At 35.7% G+C, this 16,036-nt stretch overlaps 1 protein-coding gene across 2 annotated transcripts in view; it reads right to left on the bottom strand.

Moving 5' to 3' along the window:
- The window catches only part of cadm2a (cell adhesion molecule 2a), a 508,011-nt gene that overhangs the window by 47,121 nt on the left and 444,854 nt on the right, over nucleotides 1–16,036 (bottom strand). For both annotated transcript variants that reach the window (XM_073829450.1, XM_073829451.1), the window contains exons 4-5: nucleotides 11,735–11,887; nucleotides 6,283–6,420 (exon numbers count right to left, since the gene is read on the bottom strand). In XM_073829450.1, the coding sequence (XP_073685551.1) occupies nucleotides 6,283–6,420; nucleotides 11,735–11,887 (291 nt within the window). The remainder of the gene's footprint in view (nucleotides 1–6,282; nucleotides 6,421–11,734; nucleotides 11,888–16,036) is intronic.

The following is a 16,036-nucleotide window of genomic DNA, read 5'->3' as shown; positions in this document are numbered from 1 at the left end:
GGTCTCGAAAGTGAAAGCAAAAGTGAGTCTCCTGTTGTTTCCACCAGCGCGGCATGTTTTTCTTCACCATAATTTATGGATGTCTAAAATATTAAAATAATGAGAAACCAAAAACAGATAAAACAGGTGCCCGCCCGCCTCTGAACTTTGACGTGAAAATTGGCCTAAAGCCCAGCAACTAGAGGTGTAAAAAAGTCGGCCAGTCGGCCGGGGCTGAAATGCAACGCTCTAATTGACTGCTTTGATGCGTTACAATATGGTAGGGCATTGTTAATGCTTACAGCAGAAAAATAAATAGTTTTTTTAACGATTATGCACTGGATTGTTATCTAAATCTGCAATAAAATAGCATTATTACAGCTTTAAGTGAGGGTGCTATTGATTTCGTTTGAGGGTGCTTAGCACCCTCAAGCACCCCCGTAGAACCGGGCCTGAGCAAAGCAATTGAAGATCTGGCAAACTATCCAACGTGTTTTTGCAGCGTTGAGCAATGTAGCCAATCACAGACATATCTGTTGTTTCCGAACAATTAGAAACACTTGTCAGAAATCACTCACTGCTGAAAGCGCCTGATCGGTTTTTATTAATTGCCGTTTTGTGCGCTCGTGAATCATCTTATGAGTGTAGACGCGATGTAAATAAAATATTAAGTGTTTAGAGAGCTTTATTAATTATAACGGAATTTTGTGAGATCTCTATGAACTTTTAGTGATAATAAGGGGAGCTTGCTTTGCACTTTCCAGGCTATAATCCATTTAGAATTTGTATGAAACTTTCGTTTTTCGGCACATGCAAGCTGATATGTTTTGGGAGTGACATTTGCATATTTACGCTGGGTTTATTCTCGAAATAACGGTGAAGCAATAGACGGGATAAAAATATATTTTCCCCTTCTCCCAAAACAACTTACTGTTTCAGCTATAAAATAGTTCAGTTTTGTATGTAATGGCAAAATGTTTATATTTAGTTTCGTTTTTTATTTAGCTAATTTAGAAAAACGCTTGGAGCATTTTTTATTCGTTAAATATATATATATATATATATATATATATATATATATTTACCGAACAGCGCCCAGCGGAAGACTGATCATAGTCTGTTCTGATCAGTTTGCCTTCTCAAATCATCACGACTTGCCTAAAATGAAATCTATAGATATAAAACAGTTCAAGTATAAAACAATGGTAGTTTAAACGTTACAGATAAATGTGCGCTATATGCGCATAGTTTGTGCAGAAAGTGGAAGCTAAAGCTTGCAGGACATCGAGGCACCAGCGCGATTACTTGTATTTTTTTCATTGGAAGCAATTTAAAATTATCCGTCATTTTTGCTCACAAAGTACGAGTAATACATCGAAAAAAAAAGTTACAGCATTTTTATAAAATAAAGAAAACAAAAATTATGCGCTTTCTGCCGTCTGGTTCTTGAACAGGAGTGCTTAACAAAATGAAGCGAAATGCATGCCTCACAGACATAATAAATACATTTATAGAAAGCTTTGAATTATTACTTAACGAAATAAAACAAATCAAAAGCACAAACTCTTTCATGTAATCCGTAAAGATGAATTTCTCTCTAAAGGCGCGTCCAAAAAGGAGATTGCGAGTCAGGATCTTTGCGACACTGACTCAGAATACACAAATTAATTAATAAATAATTCATTTATGTCCTTACTCTTTCCTCGACACATTCATTGTTATTTATTTTTGCCGGTGCTTGGGGCGAGTTTTAGCCTATTGTGTGCGCTTGAACGCGGATTCAGCTGCGCTAAAGCACACTAAATGGTGTGTCTCAAAAGTGAAAGCGAAAGTGAAGTTTCGTGTTGTTTCCACCAGCGCGGCATTTTTTTTCTTCACCATAATTGATGGATGTCTAAATTATGAAAATAAGGAGAAGCGTAAAACAGGCCCGATGCCGGCCCGGGTCTGAACTATGACGTGAAAATTGGCCCGAAGCCGTAGCCCCGGGGTTTAAAAAAAAGTCAGGGCCCATCGAACCGGGCTGAAGTGCAGCGCTTTAATTGACTGCTTTGGTGTGCTGCAATACCGTAGGGCACTGTTTTAATGCTTACATCTGATTTTTTTTTTTTTGCCCCCCCTGACTCAAGAGTCAAATGTCGCCCATGCTGGCTAGTGACATATATATTTCCTCTGACGAGGCAGTGCCTAAAACAACACCAATATTACAAAATATAACATTAAAAAAGTGAATAAATCACTTGTTTTTCTAAAGAAACATTGTCCAACAGTCTACGTCTCTCTCGCCTCCCCTGAGCCCATTAAGTTTTAACCAAGTGGCAACCTACCGCTCCCTCTATTGAAACCAACACGGAAGTGGCTTAAACTGCAATTCATGGACTGGCCGCTAGAGACTGGCTGCAAAAGGGAGTCAATCCCATAGACTCCCCATGTTAAAATGCCCAAGTTTACAGCAGAAAAAATATGTTTACAGCCTGGTACAAAAAGTGGTTTTGGTCTATATAGCTAATTTCGCCCTTCATGTCAACTGTGAGGGGGAGAATTTTTTTATAACTCATCCGTTTAAGTTATATTAAGCCTTAAAGTTCTGCATAATTAAGGGCGTGGCCACTTGAGTGACAGGGGGATTGCCGCTGCTGTCACCACTGTCGTGCTAGGTGGGTGTGGTTTCAGCAACCAGCTCCACCCACGTCCCGCCTCTTTGCCCATTTTTGATTTTCTGGGAGTGACGCACGATGACGCGATTCCAAGATAGCGACGGCCGAATCCCGCCCACTATGAGCTTTAAAATCACTCATTAGAAACCTACGGGTGATGTCACAGACACTACGTCCATATTTTTTACAGTCTATGGTTTTAACAAACCCCCTAAAGGGTGCAGTAAATTTGGTGAGGGGTAACTGAGAATAAATTGGGGAAAGTCAGATAAGAGGAGGCAATGCCTTCATCGCAATATGATTGGATATGACTGGTTATGTTCGGCTGTGATTGGTTCATGTGATAAATGTGATAAATCCTGCCTCCCACATTTGCAAATCAGTCTGAATGAACAACATAATGTCGTTAATGGGAAGACTAATTAAAAATAAAACATAAGTAAACAACTCACACACTTAGATACAGTTGAGGTCAAAAGTTTACACTCCCCTTTCAGAATCTGCAAAAATGTTAATTTTACCAAATTAAGAGGGATCATACAAAATGCATGTTACTGTTTATTTAGTTCTGACTTGAATAAGATATTTCACATAAGAGATGTTAACATATAGTCCACAAGAGAAAATAATAGTTTTATAATTTTGAATTGATAAAAATGACTCAGTTCAAAAGTTTACATCCCCTTGATTCTTAATACGGTTGTTACCTGAATTATCCACAGCTGTGTGTTTTTTTTGTTTGTTTTTTGTTTGTTTTTTAGTGATAGTTGTTCATACAGTAAGTCCCTTGTTCGTCCTGAACAGTTAAACTGCCTGCTGTTCTTGAGAGAAATCCTTGAGGTCCCACAAATTCTTTGGTTTTCAAGCATTTGTGTGTATTTACCCCCCGATAGTGTAAGTAATGTTTATTTAACCAAGAAAATGTGACTGGGACATGAATTTACATTTGATTAAAAATAAAGTAAAATAAAATAAAATAAAAATAAATCAATTTTGAGGACCTCTCATTTCAGAATTGAAATACATATATAAAAATAAATATATAAAATTATATAAAACCACAATAATGATTGATTGAAAGTTCTAATTATATGCTAAACACCTGTGAGTTTATATATGCTTGTTTCATCTCTCTGGGGTGCACTTTTTTCATGCATCCTTGAAATGTGTTCTTGTCTTATTGGATCCATCCATCACAACACACATTCATGATGAAAATATCTAAGACTGACACTTTGCAATCCACTGAGAGCCCATAAACTTCATGCTTTATGAGACTGTGTACTGACACAGAGAGACCTTAGCAAACCCCTTCCTGAGTTCACACAACAAGCTACACACAGCATTATCTCAATATATTTACCACATGCTACTTTCTCGTTCAAACCACCTGCTCACAAACATTCGCATTAGGCAATGGCATTCTTGCATTTTTGATGGATGAAATGTGTCTTTGTCACAGACTTGCATATAATAATTTGCACCTGCATAACACAAAAAAACAGGGGTCTCGGAGTCGTAGACAGAGTGTAAATTTAAGCGTTAATGGTCATATTAATCTCTGACCTCACAGCTGGAGAAAAATGTAGCTGAATTAATCAAACACATTCACAGTTAATTAAAAGAAAACAACAGAATTTTGAAGCAATGTTTAACACGCATTTAACATCTATCAAGGTTAAATGCATGTTTTTTGTATACAAATCTATTGTTTTCTTGCTTTAAGTAATCACTGTTAATTAAAGAATACAGCCAACTTAAACTAAACACCAAGATTGTTAAAGAATACGAAGATTGTATCATTTATCTGCGACTACAGCGAGCCTGAGTCATACGTAAGGAGATCAGGTATCAGTTTCTTAAAGGAATCTCAAACAAAGCAGCTTACTTTTCTGCCGTTCTCATCTGAAACATCACTGATCCCTTAATGAAATGAAATAAGCACTGAAAATCCTCCCCTGCCCACAAATTCTGTCTGTTTATCAAATGACCAGAGGGACTGACCGTAGACGTAATATCTGATAAGGAGCCTAATCAGGATCCCCGTTCGAAGTCAGAATTATAAGAACCCTTGACTAGACACTGATAAGAGGCTAAACTTTCTCGCTGAGGCTTTCGGTACTCCTCTTATTTCTTTCTTTCTTGGTTATAGATGAAAGGAATAATTCACCTCAAAAATGAAAATGTTCCTGATGTTGTTTGAACCTGTAGGACTTGATCTTCATGTGGAACACAAAAGGTGACTTTTTAAAAGAATATTCTAGCCACTCTTGAAGTGAATGGGAACTTAGACTAACTAAAAAAAACAACTATATTCCAAGGCTTTTCTTGTTACAGTGCATTCTTGAGAGAAGTAGCGATGTCATGAACGATTCATGAATCTTTTGAGTCAGATTAATTGGTTGATCTGGTTCAAAAATTTGGTCTTGATTCGGTCACAGAAGTTAACAGCTCACTGGAGGGGAAAATTATCTGTGAATATTTACTAACATTTCAATCCTAGAATATAAATCTTATAGATTTTACAACCTTTTTGAAGCTTAAAAGCCTGTAATCGCACAGAAAAGTGCAACCAGTACAATATTCAATAGGGTGAGTAAACAAAACAGAAATACACTGGGGGAAAGAAATAAAAATAGTGCATGTTTGTACAGAAAAAGAGTGGAAAAGCAGGGCAGTGTAATACAGAAATGTGTTCAGTCTGAGTTGCTGCACTGAGTTATTATTAATGTAAAATAAACATGTGACCCTGGACCACAAAACCCGAACAAATAAGTTTTCCATTGATGTAAGGTTTGTTAGGATTGGACAATATTTGGCCAAGATACAACTATTTGAAAATCTAGAATCTGAGGGTGCAAAAAAAATCTAAATATTGAGAAAATCGCCTTTAAAGTTGTCCAAATGAAGTTCTGAGCAATGCATATTACTAATCAAAAATGACGTTTTGATATATTTACAGTAGGAAATTTACAAAATATCTTCATGGAACAAGATCTTTACCTAATATCCTAATGATTTTGACCCTATTTTTGCTTATTGCTACAAATACACCTGTACTACTTATGACTGGTTTTGTGGCCCAGGGTCACATATATGGTTAAATACAGTTTATAGCCGTTTAATACAAAATACAGAAATATACAGATAAACAAGCAAATCCCCGCCAAACAAAGTCATTGCAAAGGCATAAAAACCGTTGAGCAATACTTCATCCTCTGGGGTTTCACTGTAAAGGCCTCTCCCCAAGGTTCCGTCCACCGGAGACACAATCATCAGTCAGCGTGGGAAACATTGCCTCGTTGCTAATTAGAATCGCTGTATTTTTAGAAGTGCGGCAAATGCACGACAAAGGCACTCAATGCCATCTGCACTGTACGCATGGCAGAGCAAGTTTCTACTTAGAGAATTCTTCGCATGCTGTCATTGCATGTTTTTATCCTTCCTCTTCCCGTCTGGCTGAGAGGGGACATTGTTTATATGCTGATGGATTTGTAGGGAAGAGGCTAGATGAGTAGTTACTTGCAGATTTTACTGAACCTAAGCTGTCTTCCATACGGGGCTTAAAATATATATGTCCTTAAATGTGCTAAAACGTCTTTGTAGGTGTTAATGTGAGTTCAGTCATATTACATCAGCTTCTCACCTTTGACCTCCTTCTCATTCTTGAACCATCGGACATCAGCCGCAGGTTTGCTGCCGGAGGTCACACAGGTCAAAGTGATCTGATCTCCCTCCAACACAGGCTTGGTGAGTCCGTTGATCTCTGGTTTCTTAGGCACACCTAAATATTGAGAGAAAGAGAGAGAGAAAGATGGGTTAGAGCTTTAGTGAGTTCAAAATATGAACAGTAGGTGAGTGTGAATTTAATGGAAAAAGATTAGAGATATTTTATTTATCATCTTCTATGAACTACCCCAGTTCTTTGATTTTGCCTGGGGTTTTCAGTCGTTCAATGAGGTTAATTTAAATTTAGACCCTTCATTCAGTGGGTGTTTGATCATATTATTGCAGAGTTGAAAAGAAGTATCTTCGGTATCTTTAATAAAATAGAGCTTAAATCTAGGGCTGTCAATCAATTTTAGATTTTAAATCGTATTAATTACATATGCTGATCAAATTAAATCAAATTAAAATGCAATTAATCACATATACACTACTGTTCAAAAGTTTAAGGTTGGTGAGATTTTTTAATTGAGCTTTTTCAAAAGCACAGCATTTATCTATCTATCTAGAAGTCTTTAGTGTTACTGTTTGTTCAATTTAAAGGGACAGGTCACCCAAAAATGGAAATTCTGTTATTCCTTACTCACCCTCATGTTGTTACAAACCCGCAAGACCTTGGTTCATCCTCAGAACACAAATTAAGATATTTTTAATGGAATCTGAAAGCTTTCTGACCCTGCATAGATAGCAATGGTACTACCAGGTTCATGGTATTCTCATAAACGCAAGTCAAATACTGACACGCAAGAGAAGAAATTGTTGAATACAGTCATTATTTTTGTTTTCTTTGCGCACAAAAAGTATTGTGCTTCATAAAATTAAGGTTGAATCACTGATGTCACATGGACTATTTTAACAATGTTCTTACTACCTTTCTAGGCCTTAAACGTGTCAGTTGCATTGCTGTCTATGCAGAGTAAGAAACCTCTTAGATTTCATCCAAAATAGCTTAATTTGCATTTCGAAGATGAACGAAGGTCTTACAGGTTAGGAACGACTTGAGGATGAGTAATTGATGACAGAATATTCATTTTTGGGTGAACTATCCCTGTTGTTGCAGTTGTTAAACTAATGGTTTATGTACACATGAAATCCCAAATTATAAAATACTGTACAAAAGATTCACATGACTTGATTCAAAGCAATGGTCAAAACGTTCCATCAACAAGACAGTGATTCTCAAATGTTTGGTTCCACGTTCAGAAGCAATCAGCATTTCAATCTTATGAAATATTTGAAGCTCACAGGAAATTCTGTGGTCCACAAATACATTACTGTGTCAGGAGCTTCCTCTCTGAGGTAGCGGGCTGAGACAAAGAAAAATCAATAGGGAACATTAGCCAGGAAAATTAGATATTGGGTTTGCTTTGATTGAAGATGAGATCAGACGTTTGGCATTCAGTTCACAGGCCTTATTGCTCCCCTGAGTAAGAGGCCTTAATCACATTCCTAAGAAATAAATCAAAGCAAAAACAACCACAATGTACTATGCATTAAAAAGCAACCAAGTAAATACATCAGTCATTCCACAGCAGCGTGGCCTGTAACCTCCACTGGATGACGTGCCGTTTCTTAATATTGCTCCAAGATGACGAAACATCGGATGCCAAGCTGTCATATCTGATTGATTTATTTCTTAGCATTTAATACGCAAATGTTTTACACAAACTCACTTGGGTCAAATTCACTTGCACCACTTTAGTGTGTCGTATTTCAATGTTTGCGCACATTTCCAATTGATCGTGCCAGCTGTAATTCATCAAGTGATGGAGAACAGTGTTGTACTAGACGTTTAGTTTAGTCCAGCACACTTTTGATGGTTTTAGAGTTGATTTGGGTCCAGTCCCAGTAAAGTACGCCAGACTGCATTAGTCTGCCGTATTTGCGATTTAGAGCTTGATTGACATGTTACTGGATCAAGATTCAGCAAAGAATGTTGATTCAGAAAAATATTATACAGTACTTATCCATTATATACAGTTGAGGTCGAAAGTTTACATACACCTTGCAGAATCTGCAAAATGTTTTTTTTTTTTTTTTACCAAAATAAGAGGGATCATACAAAATGCATGGTATTTTTTATTTAGTACTGACCTGAATAAGATATTTTACATAAAAGACGTTTACATAGACCACACGTGAAAATAATAGTTGAATTTATAAAAATGACCATGTTCAAAAGTTTATACACACTTGATTCTTAATACTATGTTGTTACCTAAATGATCCACAGCTGTTTTTTAGCGATTGTTCATGAGTCCCCTGTTTGTCCCGAAGAGTTAAATATCGTGATGTTAACAAAATCCTTCAAGTCCCACAAATTCTTTGGCTTTTCAGCATTTTTGTGTACTTGAACCCTTTCCAACAATGACTGTATGATTTTGAGATAACTGTTTTCACACTGAGGACAGCTAAGAGACTCATATGCTACTATTGTCTTCTAGGAAACAAGTATCTTCTGTAGAGATATTTAGGCAAAATAAGAAAAATGTACACATCTTTATTCTGTTCAAAAGTTTACACCCCTGTCTCTTAATGCATTGTTTTTCTTTCTGGAGCATCAGTGAGCGCTTGAGCCTTCTGTAATAGTTGCATATGAGTCCCTCAGTTGTCCTCAGTGTGAAAAGATGGATCACAAAATCATACAGTCATTGTTGGAAAGGGTTCAAATACACAAAAATGCTGAAAAAAAGAATTTGTGGGACCTGAAGGATTTTTCTGAAGAACCGCTGGCAGTTTTACTGTTCACCACATAAAAATAACACAGCTGCAGATCATTCAGGTACAGTAACAACACAGTAATAAGAATCAAGCGTATGTAAATTTTTGAACAGGGTCATTTCTCTTGTGGACTATATGTAAACGTCTTTTAAGTGAAATACCTTATTAGGTCAGTAAATAAAAAAATACCATGCATTTTGTATGATCTCTCTTATTTTGGTAAAATAATTAACAATTAGCAGATTTACTGTATGTGACAAACATATGCGTAATATCCATAACAACATATGTAACAAAATGTAAAAAAAAATAAGCATATTTTTCCAAGATAATAATTACAACACAAATTAATTGTAACCATTCATGTATTCACAATGAGCAAAACATTATTGCAATGCAGGCTTGTTGACAGAGTGTACAACTGTAATGATTTTAACGGTGTACGCCAACTAATTAAAATGAGACTAGCTAATTGGGCTCCTAATTAATGCAGAAATATGGCATTAAGCACTGTTTGTGGGCTGTCACAGCTGACATTAACTCTGGTATGTTTGGGACTTGATAGAAAGTCTGTTTGACTTTTGATTGACAAAAGTAGTAAAAGTTGATAGAGGAAACTAATTAAACTTCTTTCTGTGTCATTTCTCAACACTGTTCTGTGATCATCTGTGTCTTTGTTGAAGGCGACCGGGTGAATCCATTTAATTAAATCCTGATCCAGGCCAAAGTTAGATTTGCAACGCCCCCACTGAGGTAAAATTCTAATTATCTATCTACTTTCTGGAAACGACAAATTTTGTCATTTTTTTTAGACTTGTTAATGGTTCAGTGTAGCTGCTTCAAAAGGTCTCATTGTAAACCAGTTTAGACTGGTTGCGCATATTTGGTAACAATATAGCAATATTTTTCTCCTTCAAAAAATGGATCCTTCCATCCATACAATACTGTTTAAAGTATAAGATTAAAATATGTTTATGTTTTAGGGAAAAAAAGTTCTGAAATACAGTAAAAACAGTAATATTATCGCAATTTAAATAACTATTTTCTACTTTAATATAATTTACAATATAATTTATTCCTGTGATGCAAAGCTGAATTTTCAGCATCATTACTCCAGTCTTCATTGTCATATCCTTCAGAATTAAGAAGCATTTCATAATATACACTGCCATTCAAAAATTTGGGATCAGAAAGACTTGTAATGTTTTTTTTGTTTGTTTGTTTTTTTAAAAGAAGTCTCTTATGCTTATCAAGGCTGCATTTATTTGATGAAAAATACAGAAAAAAAAACATTAATATTGCAAAATGTTATTAAAATATAAAATAATGGTTTCTAGTTTAATATACTTCAAAATATTATTTATTCCTGTGATGCAAAGCTGAATTTTCATCAGCTATTACTCCAGTCTTAAGTGTCACATGATCCTTCAGTTGTGTGGCCAAATATGTTTTGGAACCTGTGATTCTTTTTTCAGGATTCTTTAATAAATAAAAAGTCAAAGAGAACAGCATTTATTTAAAATATTTTTTTTTTTCAAGCAATACAAGTGTTTACTGTCACTTTTTTAAATCAATTTAACACATCCTTGCTGAATAAAAGTATTAACTTCTTTCAAAGAAAGGAAGAAAGAAAAAAAATAACTGACCTCAATCTTTAAAAAGATTTCTATTTTGAATAAACGCTGTTCTTTTAAATGTTTTATTCCTCAAAGAATCCTGAAAAAAGTATCACAGGTTCCAAAAAAAATATAAAGCAGCACAACTGTTTCCAACATTGATAATAAATCAGCATATTAAAATGATTTCTGAAGAATCATGTGACACTGAAGACTGGAGTAATGATGCTGAAAATTCAGCTTTGCATCACAGGAGTAAATTGTATTTTAAAAGTACATTAAATAGAAAGCCACCATTTTAAATTGCAATAATATTTCACAATATTGCGTTTTTTTTTCTATATTTTTGATCAAATAAACAGCCTTGATGAGCAACAAAAGGTTTCTTTAAAAAAAACTTTACAAATCTTACTAATCCGAATTTTTGAAATATGTGACCCTGGACCACAATAGCAGTCATAAGGGTAGATTTTTTTTAAATTAAGTTTTATACACCATCTGAAATGCTGAGATACAACTATTTGAAAATCTGGAATCCGAGGGTGCAAAAAAAAAATAAATACTGAGAAAATCGCCTTTAAAGTTGTCCAAATGAAGTTCTTAGCAATGCATATTACTAATCAAAACTTAAGTTTTGGTATATTTACGGTAGGAAACGTACAAAATATCTTCATGGAACATGATCTTTACTTAACTTCTTTGAGCATAAAAGAAAAACCAGTAGTTCTGACCCATAAAATATATTGTTGGCTATTGCTTCAAATATACCTGTGTTACTTAAAACTGGTTTTGTAGTCCAGGGTCACATATATGCATTAATTGAAACTTCAAAAATACCTGGGATAAAAAATGGAAAAGCATTTTTTTTGGGCTCTAAGCAAATATCTTTCTTTCATTTCTGAGGATAACAAATTTAGGAATATTGTGAACAAAACTGAAATTTGGGAAAGTGACAAGTCAAGGCTAAACAACTCTACGCTTCAGGCTGCTTTAGGATGTAATCCCACACACATCATGTGTTAAAAGACGTCTTACCCAGGACGGTGAGGAAAGCCTTGGCTGTTTTGACAGGCATGGTGAAGAGGGAGCAGGTGTACATCCCCTCGTCTCCCAGCGTGACCTCGCTGATGCTGATCGTCAACTCCTGTGACGTGGCTCGGACCAGCTCAATCCGGTTATCTCTCAGTGCTGGCAGAAAACAAACAATCAAGAGAGCACCATTAATTATGACACCTTCATTAGCATGCGCCACACTCAAGAGCGACCGTGCTAAAAGTTTTAACGCATGAATACTGACCAACAAAACAAGACATGGAAGCATCGTAAAATCAAGAAATTTTAACCTAAAAATTAATTTAAAAAAGAAACAACTTTAGTTCATGATAGTGGCCACATATTGTGCTGAGGATGAAGATCAATTCTTTGCTACAGGGAAAAATTATTTTATGATGGCTTTCAGTCAGAGGGCAAATGGAATATGGATCAGTCAAGATTCAAATCTAACAACATTTCAGTCAATAGTGTACAGAATGAGCATTCATCGATTTGAAACACACATGCTTGAGCTCACCTACTCATTTACAAACTCGCTATTTATGACATTCGCAGGTCGAGTCGAGTATGAATAAAAGTAAAGTTCAAACTTATTATGATTATGACCTCTGTGCAAAACAGGCCTAGAGATAGGGTTTTAGTTATTACACCTTTTAGTGGCCATCATCAAATCGGCCTAATGGAAAGGTCGAAGTGCTAATGCAAAGGTTATAGGCTAACGTCAAAGACGGGCTGCAATTCCCGAGGCATCTTTAACACGCTTTGTTTAATGATAATGACTATACTAGAGAAAAAGTCTGGCAGATCATAAGATATCTGCCATGTGGCGGCACAGTTTAATCAACGGAGACAAGGTCACTAGTTCTAACCTTCTGCTTTCCATAAAACTCACGCAGACATTTTGAGCCTCATTGACGCTCCGTAACAACCTGCCGAAATATTCGCGGATGAGCTTTATGGATCTTTTTTCTCAGGAGAAGAGAAAGAACATCCTCATGGTCAGTCATCAGTGTGACCTTTCAAAGCTCGCTTAATAAAAAAGTTGGTCAATGCCTTAGCCGTTAGCCTTGTCATACCACCTGAAAACTTTAAATTGAATACAGCAGGACTTTAAAACTGTATCTTCCCAAGCTATTCATAATGTAAATGAATTAAAATAAAACTCGGCACTAATAAAAACAAAGTACACTGAAGATATTTAAAAAGAAATTGTCTAACGTTAACTATGTTCGATAATAAACAGCTAACCCAAAAATAACCAGGATATTATATAAAATATATATTAGGGCTGTCACTAACAATGTTTTTCGTAATTGAAAAATCTGTTGATTTTTTGAGGTAATAAAAACAGACCTAACCTAAGCAAACAATAGTCTTTAAAATGATTTAAAATGCACATATAAAAGCAGTGAGACAATAATAATTAATTCAAATAAAGTAAAAAAAGCAAGCAATATGGTTTTATCGAACAAACCTGTTAAAATACATAATGTATTATAAACAAAAGCTTTACGCATTATAGCAAATGACTGCAGAGGGCGCCTGACGATTGTTTTAATATTAATCCTTGTTTAATATTGATTAAACATTTCATTCAAATTTTCACTTATTCTTAATATATTTGCTCATTTATTTACAACGGAAATGCTACAGCCACTGTAATTTATTGAATATGTGGATATCAACACGTGAGGTTTCGAGCTTTTATTTTGAAATCGCGATGAACAATGTGCAAAGTTAGAAAGATAATGATGTATTCTCTCGTGTTTGCGGAGGTTTATAAATGATTTACCTTGCCAATCTGATAAAACTGCGCACGTTGTGTTCCCAGATGAACGTTATAATAAACTAAAACTCACAATATAATATGGGTATAATATAACAGTCTAATAATGCATTTCATAGATTTAAGTCCTTGAAATGCGCCACTTCCGGAATTTTGCTGGTTACTCGACAGGGGCAAAATGCAATCGAGGATTTTTTTTTTTTTTATAATCGAGTCTTTGAATTTAATCGAGGGATCATGACAGCCATATAAACCAATATAGACAGCCAATAAAGCTAGGACATAAACAATGAATATTTCATTTACAAGAACTGTCCAAACAAACAGATTCACTAAAATGAACTGGACTTGCTAAATGAAATTCTAAGTGTGTTTAAGTTAATTTCAATAAAAAATTAACTGTGTTACAGTAACAGCTATATTATTTAATAAATGAGCAGTGTCACTATTTTCAGTTACAAAAATCAACAAATACAGTCATGACTGTTTAAATAGAAGCTTTACACAGATGAATTTCATTATGTGATCACAGCAGGTTAAAGCTCTCAGCCACATCGAGCTGTATACACCAATTACTATGTTAAAGGAACTTTAAAGTAAGTGTAAAGTGGAACCACGCAGGCACACTCCGGGTATCTAAACAAACATCCCACAAACCCACCTACACACACCTCAGCGAGGCCTCTCGTAGCTGTAATAAAACAGCCTAACTGTGTGTTGACCGTATGTTTCCAGACGCGTCTCCCCAGAGGTCTGAGTGCAGCTCCCTCTGGACAGCAGCATCTCTGAGGTAATTGAACATAATGAGGTTCATTACAGGAAGAGAGGCAGGCCAACGCTGGAATGAAAAAAGAACTTGCGGTACAGGCTGTTTTTAATGCCTTCCGGTCCTCTTTTCCAAATGAAGTGCATTTCAAATAATGTGACCACCATGGTAGTGGTGTGTGGTGTATTATGCAAAAAAATGTTCATTATTTCAAATGAATTTTGATTCAGATGTGACTAAGTCTGGGTATAAAAAATAAATAAATACATTTTAAACTCATAACCTTTACAACTGTGCAATTATTTTTGGTGTAGTCTGATTCTCAAACAAATGACTATAATGAACCATCTTTTAGTATATCAGACATACAACATTACCAGTGTACCAGTGGATTTCACAAACAAATGAATCTTATGAACTGCTGCTTTTTGGTGAATCCAAAACATACAACATGACCAGTGTCGTCTGATTTACAAACACATTATTCTTATTAACCTGTTCTTTTTAGTGAATCAAAAACATGAAACAACCAGCGTCGTCCGATTTACAACCACATAACTCTTATAAACCAGTTATTTTTAGTGAATCAAAAACATACAACATGACCAGCTAAGACCGATGTACAAACCGGTTCATTTTAGTGAATCAAAAACGTACAACATAACCAGCGAGGTCCGATTCCCAAACACACAACTCTTATAAACCAGTTCTTTTTGCTGAATCAAAAACATGCCCTCTGGAGTCCGACACAACCACAAACACGTGACTCTCATAAACTGGTTGTTTTTAGTAAATCAAAAACCGGTTGTTTTTAGTAAATCAAAAACGTACAACACGACCAGTCTTGTCCGATTCACGAACATGTGACTCTTATAAACCGGTTCTTTTTAGTTCATCATTTTAGTGAATGACCAGCGCAGTCCGATTTACAAACACATGACTCTCATAAACCGGTTGTTTTTAGTAAATCAAAAATGTACACCACGACAAGTGTTGTCCGATTCACAAACACGTTACTCTTATAAACCAGTTCTTTTTAGTAAATTAGAAATGTACAACACAGCCAATGTAGTCTGATTCACAAGCCCTTGACTCTTACAAACCTGTTGTTTTTAGCAAATCAAAAATCTACAACACAACCAGTGTTGTCTGATTCACAAACATGTGACTCTCATAAACCAGTTCTTTTTAGTAAATGAAAAATGTACAACATGACCAGTGTTGTCCAATTCACAAACATAAGACTCTTATAAACCAGTTGTTTTTGGTGAATCAAAAACATACAACATGAACTGCGTAGTCCAAATCACAAAGGGATGACTCTTATAAACCGGTTCTTTTTAGTTAATCAAAAACATACGACACGACAAATGTAGTCCGATTCACAAACACACAACTCTTTTGAACCGTTTTTTTTAGTAAATGACAAATGTACAACGAGCAGTGTTGTCTGATTCAAAAATATGCGACTCTTAAAAACCATCTCTTTTTATGCCGCGCTCCAGGCAACCCATTACCCGTGTTTTTCCATCTTTCTACCCGTGAAAGTGCACTGGAACAGCAGTCAAACCCGTGACTTCTCACCCGCAAACTCATACTAGATCGATGTACTCCCAGTTCTGTGCTCTGACGTCACATAGCCCGCTGGAACGCTACAAAGTCGTGAGTCGTGATTTGAAGTTGTGACTTGCGAGCTCAAAAACATGCCTGGAACACAGCATAAGTGAATCAA

The sequence above is a fragment of the Garra rufa genome, chromosome 23 (genome assembly GCF_049309525.1).
Source record: "Garra rufa chromosome 23, GarRuf1.0, whole genome shotgun sequence".
Classification (NCBI taxonomy): Eukaryota; Metazoa; Chordata; class Actinopteri; order Cypriniformes; family Cyprinidae; genus Garra; species Garra rufa.
Note: the sequence above shows the minus strand (reverse complement) of the source record. Positions and strands in the feature narration are given on the sequence as shown.